General features: G+C 40.3%; 1 protein-coding gene across 1 annotated transcript; it reads right to left on the minus strand.

Annotated features, from left to right (window-relative positions):
* Window positions 1-5,027: 5,027 nt before the first annotated feature.
* Window positions 5,028-15,008, minus strand: LOC135466334 (nuclear pore complex protein Nup50-like). Its single transcript, XM_064743768.1, is given in 8 exon segments — window positions 5,028-6,865; window positions 8,304-8,419; window positions 8,728-8,806; window positions 9,422-9,604; window positions 12,224-12,674; window positions 14,481-14,570; window positions 14,941-14,972; window positions 14,975-15,008. Coding segments are annotated over 8 exon segments (1,191 nt in total). The 3' UTR covers window positions 5,028-6,659.
* Between the last annotated feature and the right edge of the window lie 1,184 nt (window positions 15,009-16,192).

Below are 16,192 nucleotides of genomic sequence, written 5' to 3' on the forward strand. Positions count from 1 at the left end.
TCGCCATCCGCAGTGGCGACAAGATATCGGTCGCGAGACTTGGATTTGTTACGATCGGAATGGTGGTATACTAGGTCGCTGATTTGTATGGCTGGTATCTCAGGTGTTCTTCCAGGACCCGAGATATTGGGTTTGTTACGTTCGGAATGGTGGTATACTAGGTCGCCCATTTGTATGGTTGGTATCATGTGTTCAGGTGAATCAAGTGTTCTTTCAGGTAGAGCCTTCGGTGTCTTACTATGTAGGTGTTTTTTTTAATACGGTCTGAATATTAGTCCAATATAAGAAGGCGATCCGTTAGCGGAATTGGGATATTGGTATACTGGTCCTTCTGAAGCAACATTTCTCATGCCGATAGTCATCTGCCTCTGATTCTGGAGTTAAGGCGCTCAGTGGCGATGGAAGGTGTAAGTGGGATACCATATCACCCATCGAGTTCTGGTGTAGTGACTGCAATTCCTGGATGGCCCTTTCGGCCACCGGGTTCCTATTAATGTTTTCACTCGTCCGAGTTCAATGGCTATTCTGTGTTTCTGGAGAAGTTCGTCATTCACGGGTGACTTAAGGCCTGGTGCATTGTCTATCCTGAGGACGGCTGAGGGTCACCCAACGGTCGTAGTTCAACGAAGTGTCGAAGGAGGGCATCACGTATTCTCCCGTCTTTCTTATCATTCAGGAGTGCAGTACAGGTGAAACAAGTCACACATTCTCGGAGAACTAGGATGCGTTGACGTTCTTTCTTTAGTAAATCGGCAGGAAATGAAAAATCTATTCCCAGTATTCTGTTCCACTATGTGGCGTGGTATCTTCTTCAGGGAGGCGCAGTGAAAGCAGGCGCCAGATACCTGTTCCACGGCTTTATCCACATCCAAAGCGAAGAAGTGTCGCCGTATTACAAGTTTCAGCTGGTGGCACAAAGGATGATCAAGTCGGATGTGAAGTGAGGTCAGTAACCTATCCAAAATCTGTAGTGAAACTGCGATGCATTCCTCGTCAGGTGCGAATAAGATCATCTTTGGCAATGGTGACGTAGTTAAGGTATCATTTTAAGGTCTTTAATGTCAGTTAACTTCTTGGTAAGGTGGGTACTTTTTTTGAGGTGGGCATCAGCGCGACGTAAATCGGGGTATTCGGACTGAAGGGGCTACCCAGGCAGACCTAGTTGTGAAAATGAGTTTAGTCACGCCATTGAGAATGTCGTTAGGCGAACACGAATGAACAACGCAGCTTTCAGAACGCTACACAAACGAGCACAGCTGAGAAGACGGCGTGTCACAATCAGGAGCATTTCTGCTGACGAAGTCTGAATCTGAAGGAACATCAGATCCAGCTCGGTGGCGGATGGAAGCCTGGTATTGGCGGACGGTGGGCAGGAATGTAAGTACCCTTGGGCTTGCAGAAAACTCTCCACAACACACCTTCTCTAAGGATTGCACGCACGCCTTACTGTCCATAAGGATGTAGGTTTGTGGGTAGACTGTGCTATATATGGATGAAAGTGCTTGGTTGCCACCGCAATAGATAGAGCTTCGACCTCACAAGAGAGTCATGTTACCTACAGACCTCGAAAAGAAAACCGTGAGATGTTGCTTACCGTTGCGGGTCACATACTTGGTTGCTCCGATGCCATGTCTTTTGACAGAGGCGTCTGTGACGATCCAGAGTTGGTCCGCTGGGCGAGGAAGAACAATGGCTTTGTTAGTAGATAAGACCTGCTGGGCTGCATGAAAAGTTTGAAGTTGTCCATCAGACCACAGGAGTTTGTCGTCTGACTGTTGTCCAGGGGTGAGAGGATCTAACGGGGACAAGATGCTGGAGCAGCGTGGAATTACTCGACCCAAGACCTTGTAAGCGCCGGTAAATAAGCGCAGGCCATGAACAGTTGTCGGAACACGGCAAAACGCCAGGGCAGCTATGCGGTGAGGGCTAGCATAAATTGATCCCTCACGCCTGATCCAACCCAATATGGAGACTGACGAAGGGGCGCTGATTGGCTTGGGGGAGGACAATCGCAAATTATTCGTCTGTAGAGACTGGAGTCTTTCCCATATAGACAGCAATTCCTCTGGTGTTTGACCACCACAGTATAGATCATTCGCTAGTTTGGCGACTGTGTCCTGCTCTAGTAAATCTCCCAGAACTCTGCCTATAAGTTCCTCTAAGGCGATCTCTGAGCCTGGCATTCCCATTGCGAGCCGGGCATAAACAAGGACGTCATGAAATGGAGTAGCAACACCGCAGTATTTCATTGAGTCTTCACTCAGAGGGATCTGGTAGAATGCACTTGAGAGATCAGTGGTTATAATATACTTCCATCGGCCAATGTGGCGTAGGGTGGAGTCCACGTCTGGCATAACGGAAGGCTGAGGTTTGCTATAGCGTCCAACATCAGCAAAGACTGTCTCGAGACGGGAACCACAATTTGTTTTTCTTAAGCAGTAATAAAAGATTCAGGTATTCAACAGCGATCCCAGCGTCCTCAGGGCGTTTGAATACTCCTACAACCTGTAAGTCGTCAAAATTCTGTTGAAGTTCGATAAAACTGTCGCCTGAATAAAGGGGGAGACGTCCTTTTCTTTGTGGGGGTTGGACGGGGCCAATTTTTACAACAGACTCGAATTAGCCCGATGCGCCATTTTAACCTATGATCTCTGGGTTAAAGACGTCATCGTACTTGTCAACTGTGTCTCGAAACTTGGTTTTCATGGCTGGAGACATATTACTGGGGTAAATGCTAACACTGCTGGAGTAACGAGCTGATGAGCTGATTTGCTGTTAACATGCTCTCGGGCATGTGTGTTATCTAGATTTAATTCATCCGGCACGTCCAATTCTAAGAATTCACCTGGCCATACTGTGTTCGGTGGGGTGGGGTGCGAATTAGATGGGCGCGACGGATGGTGTGACTGGTTGGGGGCGGGCTGGTGAAGTCGTACGTGTAGTTGGTACCGTCACTAAGTGTGACAACACGTTTGGCTAGCCGGACATCAATGTCATTGCGTTCCATAAATGGGGTTCTCAGAAGCATCTCCACGTCCAAATTTTCAACAAGTCGGAAAAACAAAACATGAATTTTCAGCTGTCGCGAATCAATGTAAAGTCATCTTCGCCGACGGCATTTAGTGGAGAGGATCCGTCCGCCTGGTGAGCTGATTGGCAACTTTTCGTAATCGTCAGACCTAACCGTTTTGCGGTAGAAAAGCGTATCATGTTGCCACCGTCTGTTGTCAGCCTCCTCGTCGACGGCTACTTCGGGGATGTCGTCACCAGGCTGTTCGACCACATTTACAATTTGGCGTGCCTTGGCGAGATATTTGCAGTCTTGTTCTGGACGGTATGAACACTCGCTCAAGAAATGGCGTCTCTGTCTCCTTGTTTGACTACACAGAGGGCATGATTTTTGGGGGCGAAAGTTAGCAGCGGAAAAGTTATCCTTGGTTGTAGCTGTACGCATTATTTTTACGTCCTCTGTTGTCCTGATTTCGTCAATCAGGGAGGCCAGCGCTTGTGAAATTTTCTGGTTTTATAGATGCCAGTGTTCTGGAGCGCAGTTCTGTGCCATAACGTTGTTTAATGAGCTGGGGAAGTGCGGAGATGAACCAGTCACAGCCATTTAAGTACGATTAAATTTTCCGGAGTAGGTGAGAGTTCTTTGTCCTCGGTTATAGCTGCACCGTGATGTTGTCTACCGCCATCACTTAGTAGTAAATTATCTTCTACAAACGCTACAAGGCGCTGGTAGAGATCTTCTGGCCGTTCGTCCGGGTTTCTAGGCGAATGGTGGAGAAGTCTAGACAATGTGCATCTGATGACTGGAAGCCGTACTGTAGTCGAATTACTCAGTGGATGTTAGAGCTTTTGATGATTGCATTCTGTCAAAATAAGTGGGCAATAGCTGGCGATCTCTACAAGCATCAGCTCAAGTACAGTAACTTTTTGTTGTAATGTGCGGCGATGTGCTTCCTCTACATCTCCACCCTCATCTTTATAGACAAGGAGTGGAGACGCCCGCGGTTTTTCCCCCCACTGAGCACCGACGACTAAAAACGGGGCGAAATTAGGGTCAAGTGACAAGGCAAATCGTTAGAAAATCAGAGAGCTCTCAGAAAAGTCATTGCGATCGATTAAGGTCCAAATGACAATTAATTCGGTTGATGTATTGTTTAATATATAGCTTGACTGTGTATGTCGGTATAGATTTAATTGTAAATCCCTCACTTATGGTCGATTTTTCTTTTTGACCGGAATTTACGCTAAATAAATTCAGCCAAATCGATCCATTACTGACCCATTCTTTGGTCACTTGAATATTTGGGTTTGGGATAAAAAAAAAGGGTCTTAACCTCTGTTCTCGACCAGTTTTCGTTCCGTTGGACCTCCATTTAGGCTGATGTAAGCGTCACGCTGCTCACAGGCGCAGTAAATTTAACGGCCTATCCTCACAGAGTAAAACAGTTAGGGCGTCATAAAACAACGTAATATATGGCCTTAAAACGCCGCACTGTAAGCAGGTGTTAATAATGTGATGTTTACTCAAGTAGATTGCACTTATATGGCGGCATCTTTAATGGAAAAACACGACTAAGTCCAAACGGCAAACATCGTTTTCTTTTTTTATGCCAATATACGGAGGCGGTTCACATTGGCATGCACGACGACTTCCTGGAGTGATGCTAGCTTGACAACCGGCAAAGTTTGCTGCGCCATTCTGCTTAATATGCTTATTTTGGGAAAAGATCCGCCTCGTGTGCTAAATCGAAAAACCCATCAAGAGCTGAATTCGAACCTGTGGCCTCATGGGTCCAGGGCTCAACAGTGACAGAGCCAGTGCTTTAGCCATCTGATCCACCTAGACTAAAAAAACACGACCTGAGGGCATACCCGAAAGGTAGATCTGTTAAAATCCAAGAACAATGGCGTCAAGGCTTATTTGTTTGAACCAGTAGCTATGAAGATATATTAAGGTTATTTTCCTCAAAAATGTTAAATTACAGACAGAGATATGAGCAGACCGACACCTTCCTAAAGCTTATCTGTTATAAATACTGGTAAACAGGCTTCAGACCAAATTTGGTGCAGACAGGCCTGTTGGTTTTGGAGATATCACCTAAAGAACATAAGAGTAAACTGACACACCTCATGAGTTGATCAGTTTTCAGTTCTTACCATTAAGCTTTAATAACAATTTGACTGAATTTGGTCAGACAGTTATGGAGATACAGCACACAGACAAGCTTATTGTTGTTTGCCACTAAGTCAAAATACAGATGGACAAGCACACAGATATGTCCCCCCCAAAATTATATAAAGCAAGGTCATCTGGAAGACCCTAAAGCTCTGCTCATTGTGCTACACTTACCAGAGGCATGTCAGTAAATTTAGTACCAAAAGAAAACCACATTTTCATTACACAATTTAATTTCTTGACAGTTTTATGCAAATCAAACACCAATTACATCTGATAGCATCAACAAAGAACATCCAATCACGGCATTGCTACATGGTATCAAAATTGAGTTTAAAATACTGTAAAACAGTGTTATTGAGACAACTGTACTAGCATCTGTATTTTCACCTGGCTTTCTTTTTTTCGCCAACAAGCATAATGGTGTATATAATTGATCTTTCTTTGCACTTTTGGATTTATTTTATTTTGCAAATTTTTCTTTATTTATCATGTCTTAGTGTCCAACGAAAATACTCATAAATCAACAGTCTAACAGTAGTGATAAGGGGAACACCAAGTAAGACCTAGTATGTAGTATGAACACTGATAAAATGTCTCATGTGTAAAGAATTATTTTCTTGATATACAAACTCAAATTCCAAAAAAAGCCAAGTTTTAAACTTTCAGGTGATCAGTTATTCCACATTAATGAAATTAAATACATATTTCCCAAAGAGAATCAAGCACAAACTAATGTTTTTTATTTCTCATCATCTTTCCTGAACTGACCCTGCAATTGCAATTATGGAATGTGAGACTCAAGGACGAGCTACACAGAAGGTCCAAATGACAGTAGAATGCATGGTTTTCTTCTGTGAAGTTGAACGATAATTGTGATATACATGTAGTAAAGAAAAAAATCAAGGAGTACACAACTTTGGACTGTCTTGATACAAGCTGGAAGGAGTTCTACGTATCAGTCACCGATACGACAAAAATTACTAAGACAATTACCAAAATGGCCCAGATGCTGACAATTTTCATTAGAACAATAAATTATGACTTCAAGACCCTCACACTGTTTGCAAGCATGAACACATACAGTGGTAGAATATTTGTATAATATCCACAACACGAACCATTTCCTGAGAAACCATTTACCTGTATATGCAGAGTGAGAAAATATGAAGTGAGTGAAGTGAGCAAAGTGAACTATAGTATTATTATTATTAACATGAGAAATATTGAGAAATATTGCTGTCCAAGGATGTTCCTGAAAAATCTAGCTGTTATCAGCTTTACTGTTACTGATTACCAAAGATAACTGTCAGCCTGTGAAATGAGCACAGCTCACAGCCAGTCTGACACAGAAGTACATACAGCACTGAACTCTGATGCACCATCATTCCTCTCTTGTTTGTTGACAGAATGACAATGACTGTGAAAGCACCATTCCTGTCTACTACCAGTCCTTCGTTGAATTATCCACCTGTCAGTTTTTCATTTCATTTATTTTTGCTAACAATTCATCCGCTTCTGCTCCTGTCTTCACACGAATTAACATCGGCACAGCTGTTTTGTCATCCTCCTTCTTTGGGTCTAAAGGCGGGTTAGGTATACACATCAAACTCACATTGTTTTTTCCTTGCCTTTGTGCAGGGAGAGACGAGGACAAGCGTATATTGAGAAGTACGTTCCCTGAAATGGAAAAACTTTATGCAGAAAACAGTTGGAATTACAGCCACGACAGGAAATCATATCTTTTTATATAGTATGTATAAAGGGAAAGGGCGATGTGGTTACCAGGACAACAGCGGAAATGAACAAATGTGAGTCACAATTGTCATCTGTATATCTATGTTTCCACCAAAAATTAAAACTCTCTGTGGAAAACAATCGGAGATACAAGAGGAAAAAGGACAAGAACATGGATGGACAAAATCGCTATAACATAATATGCTCCGCCTAATGGCGGGGGCGTATAAAAATGGTAAAACTAACCAATCGGATCGTCAAAAGGGTGCCCAAACTATTTATGTAGATCAACCCTTGAGGGGTGATGAACGGTTTGTCACTCAAAATGAACACAATTTTTGCCAAGTGGTCTTGAATGGAGCAAAGGCGAGTCCAAAATGCATATATTTATATTTTTAATCAAGTAACTGAACAGATTGATGAAGTTTTTCAACAAAATTCTCACCACTCATGCGGGAAAGACATCAGTGAGGAGAATAGCAGCTTCGTTCAGCGGTTACTAACTCTCCATCATTTGGTGTTTTAGTTGATGTACAATATGCTAATTGCCAAATACCAGGAGAATGCATAACTATACACAGAATAGGGAGGTTGAATTTCATGAATGGAACTAAATGCTGTATAAAATAACAATAGAAAACAAGGGGAAAACAGCAGTATGATATAAGGAGGGCATTAATACGAACTATCAAGTGTCAGGCACATCAAATCTGCCAAAATGAAGTCTGTACCTTGAGGATGTACATCTATAAAATAATGTTTATCCAAGTACGTCTGCATGCTTGTAAGAAGAGTTTTTACTTATCATTTTAGGAATTTACATTCATAAAATCTTGATATACATTCAAATGTGGTTAAAAGTGATGTGTATGGGCTTGCAGGTGGCAATAATTATATTTTGATACTGGTACGAAAAAAACATACAGGGGACACCACACCATCACCTAACTGAAGATTCTGTGATTATTTGAGTGTATTTATGGTGCAACCTTGTTTTAAGTTGCCACATCAAACAATACAATTTATGTATTTAGTTGACTGATGTTTTACACAATACTCATGAATATTTCACTAATACAGCATGATGGCTGGGCGCATTATGTACGGAGGCAAACAGGAAGAGCCCTGGATAAACCCACAATCCTTCACATCTGCCACAGTTTGCTGGCAGATCTACCCGCATTCAACCGGATTGGAAGTCAGCTGGACTTCAACTCACGGAGTTTGCACTGTGGCAATCCAATACAAGGGCTCAAAGTATTTACATATAAATTGATACTCTTCAACGGGTGACCTAACGAAGCCCAATTTACAAAAAGTTTCAGACAGTGTGGATTTTTATCACTTGTGTGCCTAGTGGGAAGATCTAAATATCTGTTACCTAAATTTGTGTCAGCTCGAATAACAAGTTGAGATTTGCCTTCCACCTCCTTCAGGTGAAGATTGCCTACACCTTTGTCAGCCCAGGCTCCACTTTTTTGGTAAAATAGTTTACACCTGAAAAATAAGAGAGCAGAAAGCATATAAAACTAACTTATAGTACACTGATATTGTGCTTATGACGAGTTACTACAAATTACATACGCCGTATATGTATTTAAGCAGGGTATATATGAATACTGATACAGAGTCCAAACCTTGGTGCCACTACAAGCCTCAGCTTCCAGTATGATGTTGAAGCTTAGTGCAAGCCACATTACAAACTGTTGAGTGCTACAGGTATGTGTACATGAAAACATACATACAGATGTGCTTCCCATGCATGTTTTCAAACATCATACAAGGTTTGTAACTGGACAGATTACCTTTTTGTGTAAACTGCACCCTCTTCCTCCACGACCTTCACTTCTAGTTTTGGGGGAACATACTCTTCTTCTTCAACTGCTGTAAGAAGCAAATCAGTAGATTAAGATCATGAATAAAGCTAGGCCTGTAAAATACCCAATACAGCCAGGGCCACTTGCATGAAGTCCTCTTAAAGTTAAGAGCACATAACTACCATGCTAAGGTAATTCGTACAGTGCTGGTTGCCATGGTAGTTATGTGCTCCTAATATGTTTAGACGGCTTCAAGAAAGTGAGCCCAGGTCTATAAATCTATCTTTGTAACAAAGGAGACATGAAGACACGATAATTCTGGCACCAAAATGTAACATTGTGCTTTAAAATTATTTTTCAAACGGAGACAATGGTCATGTTTACAGATGGATGATTTTGGTGAAGTGCATGAAAAGTTCCGTCCATAAATAAGCTTGCTGCCTACATTGAAACTTAATCTTACAACGTCACTTTAATGCTATTTTGGTGATAAATAAAAGCCTCTGTTTTTTTTCTAACAATGGAATAAATATGCCAATGCAAACAGCAGCTTATTCCTGCATGTGTAGCCTTTGAAACACAACATCCTAAAAAGCAGGAGAAATACACCAAGAAAAAAAAACATGTTTCTTAGTTTCTAACAAACTTAAGACAGATTTCATTAGTTCAATAATTTTCTTACCCTGAGATGTCTCTGTGTTGTCCGTCTTTCCTGCATTTGTGGTACCAAATGAGAATGCGGGCTTGAACCCAGAGGACGTTCCAGGACCAAACTTGAATGCAGAGAATGGCGAGGCCTTGGCTGGGGAGGTGGAGGTCAATGTGGGAGCAGCACTACTGGTGAAGGTGAAACCACTAGTTTTTTCTGAGAACGAAACAGTTCAGTTTTAACAAACTAAATCTACTTGAAATTATATTTGGTAGCAAGACTACCAAAGAGCTTGCCTCTGGGAGGCACATGAATGCACAACTTCAGGTCAATACATGAAGTAATGGAATTGTGAATTTGGTAATTTACCGTCATTCATGTGCACACAGAGCCCTAACAGTTTGTTTTACATTGATTCAGTAATATGATAATTTACGGTATTTAATATGCACACACAATATCAACGATGGATACTACCCCTTGTGTTATTGTGCTCATACACATTACACCGAGTCAGGAATTAAGTAATTTATGGTGTTTAATATGTATGCACCGAATCCTGGATGGAATACCTGCTCATGTTATTGTGCTCTACATGTGAGCAAGCCCTGATCTCAATATGGTTAGAACTTCTTAGAATACCACCCCCCTAACATTTTGTTTAATATTGCTTTCCCTGTTATTAGACTCCCAACGCTCAAGGTAAGTCATAAGCTATGCCTGTACTTTGTACAGGTGAGCTAAAAATAGTATTCACTAGTATGAAAAACATTTTCCCTCTCTACTGAGAATAAAGCCAACTGAGGGCACATTAATAAACTTTAATGTGTCTCACCCATATGCACCTACACACAAGAAGTGAGAAACTTATTTATTTGACGTTTCCTTTTTTTAAATTTTTTCCCCTTAACAATATGTGTACATTTTATCCTTTTTTTTTTGACCATAAAAAGAATGAAGTCACATTTCCCACCTGTCTGAGATCTTATAACAATGCAAAAAATATGATTCCTTTGCTTAAAATTTGAAACTGCATCATTAAAATGCATTCCATTAAGATGTGTCACTGATAGGCTCCATCTGATTTAGAAATCCCAATCATACTCTTAACGTCAAGATAGCCTTGTTATAGCTTATTTCCTATTGAGCAGCCTTCACGGTTTGTTGTCATTTAAAATGAATATTTTGAAGAATTTACCACACTACATGGTGGCAAGTGTATAATTTCCATTTATATGGTGCCACGATTCTCCATTTTACAGCATGTGTTTGGAGTGCACCAAATGCAAGTTTTCAACATTAGGGACAGATTTGAATTTACTTGCAAGATGAAAGTTTCCAACCATTTCAAGTGCTGGTAAGATAATTATAGCTCACATTGCAGAATTATCAGATCTTGACAATCATCAGTCCTTCACAGTGTTAATATACAAAGATAAGTCTTGTACAAACTAAAGTGTCCCATAGTTAAATGGGCACCACTTTTAAATTCAGAAATTCAACAACCAATAAATTCATATATTGATTTCACTGTTACTTTATGCCATACTCAACAATTCTTCACTTAAGCGATGACAGTCAGTTTTGATGTTGAACGAAATGGGGAGTTTCACTGACCTCAGGCAAATTACTGACAAACTATGCAACATGCAGATATCTACATTATATTTGTAGAAGACAAGTGGTCTTCATCAAAAATGTTATACACCACTTATAAGCCTCTTATTGTCACAACAAACAGGGCGGGGCAAGGGAATCTACAAATTCCCTACCAAAGGCCAGGTTTGAACCCCCCCCCCCCCCAACCACCACCCTTGTGCGTCTTCAAATTACACATACTGTAAAGTACTTATTATTCGCTGGAATTTATTTTTGCGGATTGTCTCCAAAAATATATTCGCAGGAATTAATTTTCGCGGATTTAAGAGAATACTGAAAAACAAATCTTAAAATCTTCCAACATATAATATGGCCCAAATTATTCAAGCATATCAAACAGGCATCATCATCGGTGGCTTTAATCCTCCTTTGTTTCCTGTGGTGTCGCTAATCCTCGTTATCTAGATCAGAGATTAACACTATGGGGGATGGATTATCACAACGTAAGAAGATTACTTTCACACCTACCATGAGGAGTACTCAAACAGGTGTAACTTCTTTTCGAATCATTGATGAGTACTTTTAAACACCTGGCAAAGTGACCCGTCACCTTTTGAGCAGTTCAACGCAAAATATATGAATTCACCCTTATCGGCGCCAGTCACTCATCCTTTATCAAGCAACCTAGTAAGTTTTGCGTCATTTTCAGTTTTAACCGTCCACTGTAGCAGGTCAAAAACCGCAAACAATGCCGTAGCTGTCAAACAGCTATTGTGTTATTGTACACACATCACAGTTTGTTAGAAGCTCAATCATTGGACCACAGAAGAGACATAGCCAATAGGACACTGTGTATCACATCGAGATTCATCAGAAGCCAGCACATGCTGGTATCTACTTTTCTTTCACTTCACAGGCCTAGTGAAGATTGATCAAACTAAAGACGAATGAACTACCACTTTCTTTTATACCCACCAAGCCTTAGCCCCAGTTTGTATATATTTAAACCATAATTTCCCTTCCCTGCTGATAAAAAATTTAGCTGACCTGTCTGGCTTTCTTAGTGCAACTTCCGTCAACCCGGCAAAGATTTCACTTCATTATTACTACAACCTGTGGTATATGATTCAATATTGGGCATTTTTTTCGCGAAAATTAGTTCCACACAAAAAATAAGTACTTCACAGTAATACAATATAATACATTCAGATCTAAAGCTTTCTCACTTACACTTACCAGGGGAATCAGAATTCTTGGATTTTGAGCTTTCGTCCTTTTCCTCTTCAGCTTTATCTGTACCTTTTTCAGTAATTTTCACCTTAGGATATTTTTTTTCTATTTCTGACAGATGTTGTTCATAATCACTAAAAATAGGAGTCAATAAACAGTAAGGGTTCTTTTCTACATGCTGCTTAATCCATGCTAAAACTCCTTCATTCAAGGCCTTCAACTGTTTGAGGTAGCCAGAGTTGTCTCCCTTCTTCTTTACACCATTCAGCCCAGAACTTGGTGTTTGATCAGATGACAATGTGTTATTTTTCGAGGTTTCAAACAGTTTAACAGTAGCAGACACTTGTCCAGTTGATGCTGCAGAAGACCCGTTTGTTGCTGGTTTACCGAAAAAGGATCCAGTGTTTCCACCTAGAGATCCAAATCCTCCAAAGCCAGAAAATGCTCCTGAGTTGGTCTGTGTAGAAAAATCATAATCACCAGCATTATAATGAAGTTTTCACAGGTATACTTCACGGCAATCATCTATGAATAAGATGTTGGCTTTAACACAATTTGTGACTGAAATATATCCCCATCAGCATTGAAGAGCTCATGCTCCAACTACAGTATGCCCAACACATAACTTCCCTCATAGGTCGCAGATTCATGACACTGACCCTTATCCAGCACGGTGAATCGTGCTCCAACTGCAGCCGATTCGCAATTTGTCTTTTCATGCGGACAAATACGTCACAGCGAAGTCGTACTTCGTCCAGGTATTGATCAATGTAATGAAATCCTTTGCGAACTCGTCGTTCGAGCTGCTTCGTTGCAGATTTGCAGATTTCAAGTAAAGCCGCTATTTTCCCACATTCACGTGTGTGAGTGCATCAAAAACATGAACTGAATATTTTTTGTATGATGTCACTGAGAGTCCGCCGTTTCATATTCTCTCTTCATGAAAAAGAACATGAAACATGTACAGTGGGACAATAAGAGTGTAAAATAATGCATAATAAGTAAGACAGTCATACAAGAACCATACATTCATTGCCAAACAAAAAAGGACCTGTCAAACTTCTCCGTGATTTTCGTCACTTATAAATGCAAAATGGTAGTTGAGTCACAATGACTCACTTTTTACTTGTCACCATACTACTATCTAGCCTAAATATTTAATGTGAACTCTTTTCTTGGGACAAGTAGTCAACTTTGCATCCACAAAGAAGAGGAAAAGGCTGCAAAATGTTGCCCAGCCATCGTGCATGTGACTAAATTTGAAGGCTATGACGCCTTAAGGCTTGAAGTATGATATAAAAGACTATAAACCTATTCAAAATAAATACCGAGAGGTTACAGGGAAATTTGTTCATCCCGATAAGCAGAGAGCCAATGAGAGGCCAACAACGGAAAGTGGCAGAACAAATATACCTCTTTCACATAACTTTGCTTCCCTCTGCCGTTTCTGTAGCTGTTTCTAGTTTTTTTGAATGTGTTTAAATTTGGTTTTGCATGTAACGAAAGATTTGATTGGCTGAAACAGGTTAGACTGTCAATTGGCTTTGTTTCCACAAAGTGCATGGAGCAGATTCGACTTGACATGTGCTCGCTCGCTGATGTGAAGTTTTCAAACAGTTTTCGCAGATCCACAACACATTACAATGTTTTAGAAAATATATTCACCTCTGCCTGGCCCCCCTCCTACCTCTTGGCTATGAAAAATTCATTGCCAGTCGTTGAAAAACACCTCATGAGAGATGTCGTAAAAGCCATCGACTCGGTGTGTTACTCATTCGTGCATCCAAAACATTTTCCATAGTGAAGTTCAGATCGTCGATCTCGACTTGTCTGCGGATTGGTTGCTTAAATCCGCGGCTAGGCCGCCTTCACTGCCGCTGAAGTATGATTTTCAAGGAGGTTAGGTGTTAAGTGTTGGGCGCACTGTACACTGTATAAAATCACGAATATGATTAACAGAAACCTTGAAAATTCAATGTCAACACATTTGGATAACTTTCTTTTAACTAAAAATTACTCTCAGCTAAATCATGTTCTTTCGGTTTTGACAATTCCTCCATGCCCACCATGAAGGAGAGCTCTGTGGGTGTAAAATTACTTTCAGCAAAGTCATGTTCTTTCAGTTTTGACAGTCTCTCCATGCCCACTTATGAAAGAGAGCTTTGATGGGTTGTAAAAATTACTGTCATGTTCTGTCAGTTTTGACATTCCCTCCAAACCCATTATGAAAGAGAGCTTGAAGGATGCATTGGCTATGACTTACAGTGGACTCCGTTCCTCCAGCCCTACGAACAGCCTTTTTAATTTTTCTTTGTTTCATGACATCTTGAGAAGCTTGTTGGAATACACCTGCCTAATAAACCAAACAAATCACTACAAACAAAATGGAACCAAGATAAATTAACATCAAAATAGTTGTAAAAAATAAGGGTAGTAGAATAGATGCTGATAAGCTTGACCACTGACACAAAATATGCATAAAACCCCAAAAATGATAATTTTTTTGCACCAATTATTGTGCTTTATTTCCATAATTTTCCTGGTTTATTCTCTGCATAACCATGGTATTTGTTTTATTCTTGTATCATTTAATTAAGACATTTATATTACTATTTAGGCTAGCATTAATCTTATTTTATTTCAGGGAAGGAGGAAGTGAAGTGAACACAAGAATTTATTTGTCAACAACTAAACTGAGAGAGTAGTCTCCCCTTTCCTACTACCTCTTCTGGTTCCTCTTCCTCATCCCAGTTCTGTCTGTAAGTTGGCGATCAGCACGGTGCTTTGGCATGATGACAGTTTATCACCCAGTGGCGTCTTGAGAAAGAGGAAAAGAAAAAGAACAATCAGTAAAATCATATCTTGCAAATATTGCTGTGACTGATCAAGCCTGGATTAAAATATGAATAAATCATGTAATGAATTTTTAACTTGCCTTAAAATTTTACAGTCCTCTTCATGCATTTTGTTTATGTCAGTCAAGTACATGTATTAATCAGCATTCCCAGCATCACAATTCCATTTCAAATGAAGATAATTTGACACTGCCTAAAGCTTTGCTCAACCTGGTATTTGAAGGTACTAATTATGTGTGACCAAGCACACAAGAACAGTCAGTAGAAAGAACGTCAAACCTCTCATATTTCTGCTTTACCAACACACTAACTGGGACATCAAACTTTCATATCTGAGGACACTCATATTTTGGGCAGTTCACTTGCCAGGGAGAGTGTGTAGCAGGTGTATGACCAAGTGAAAGATAACATGGTAAGGTGTGATATAAACATAAGTGATATAAACAGCTACTGATGATATTCAGGTAATGACAGTATGCTTAGACAACAGAACTGTCTGTACAGAATAGGTAACATGTGAAGGTCAACAAAGAAATGAAACCTGGCCGAGCCAAGTCCAACTTGAGAAAATTTCCTGTCTAGACACCATGTCACATATTTTCCCTTGTTTTCTGTCATGTTAGTGTGATGTAAGTCCTTATCAGTTTAGGAATGTAAGTCAATTGAACAGTTCTGGAGTCTTGCAAAGTTCATGCATGTGTAGGCGAGACAAAATTTTACAGGAGTTGCATAGGGCACTAATGACTCCTGATCACTCTTCAGTTAATTTGTCTTCAAGAATTTCTCGAATTTCCGCAAAACTGAAGTAAAATGAGCCTCAGATTTCTAGGTCTTCAGACCATTTAAAGATGTATAATGAATCTAAATATCACTACCAAATGATTTGTTTTAAATGCATAAGTTTCCTAGACGCCTCATCTTACTTTGTCTAATATTTGTGAGCTCATAGGACTTAAGTGCTGATTCATCTTATACACTGGCAGGTCATGACTAAGAGAGGGCCAGCCAAATATAAAAAAAAGTGAAGTGATCGTCATCCAGCTTAAAAAGCTGGACTTGAACTTGCAAAGATTGCAATAGGGAGAGGCTCCTGGGTCACTGCGCTGTGCTAGCATGCTAA

This window comes from Liolophura sinensis, chromosome 6 (assembly GCF_032854445.1).
Source record: "Liolophura sinensis isolate JHLJ2023 chromosome 6, CUHK_Ljap_v2, whole genome shotgun sequence".
NCBI lineage: Eukaryota > Metazoa > Mollusca > Polyplacophora > Chitonida > Chitonidae > Liolophura > Liolophura sinensis.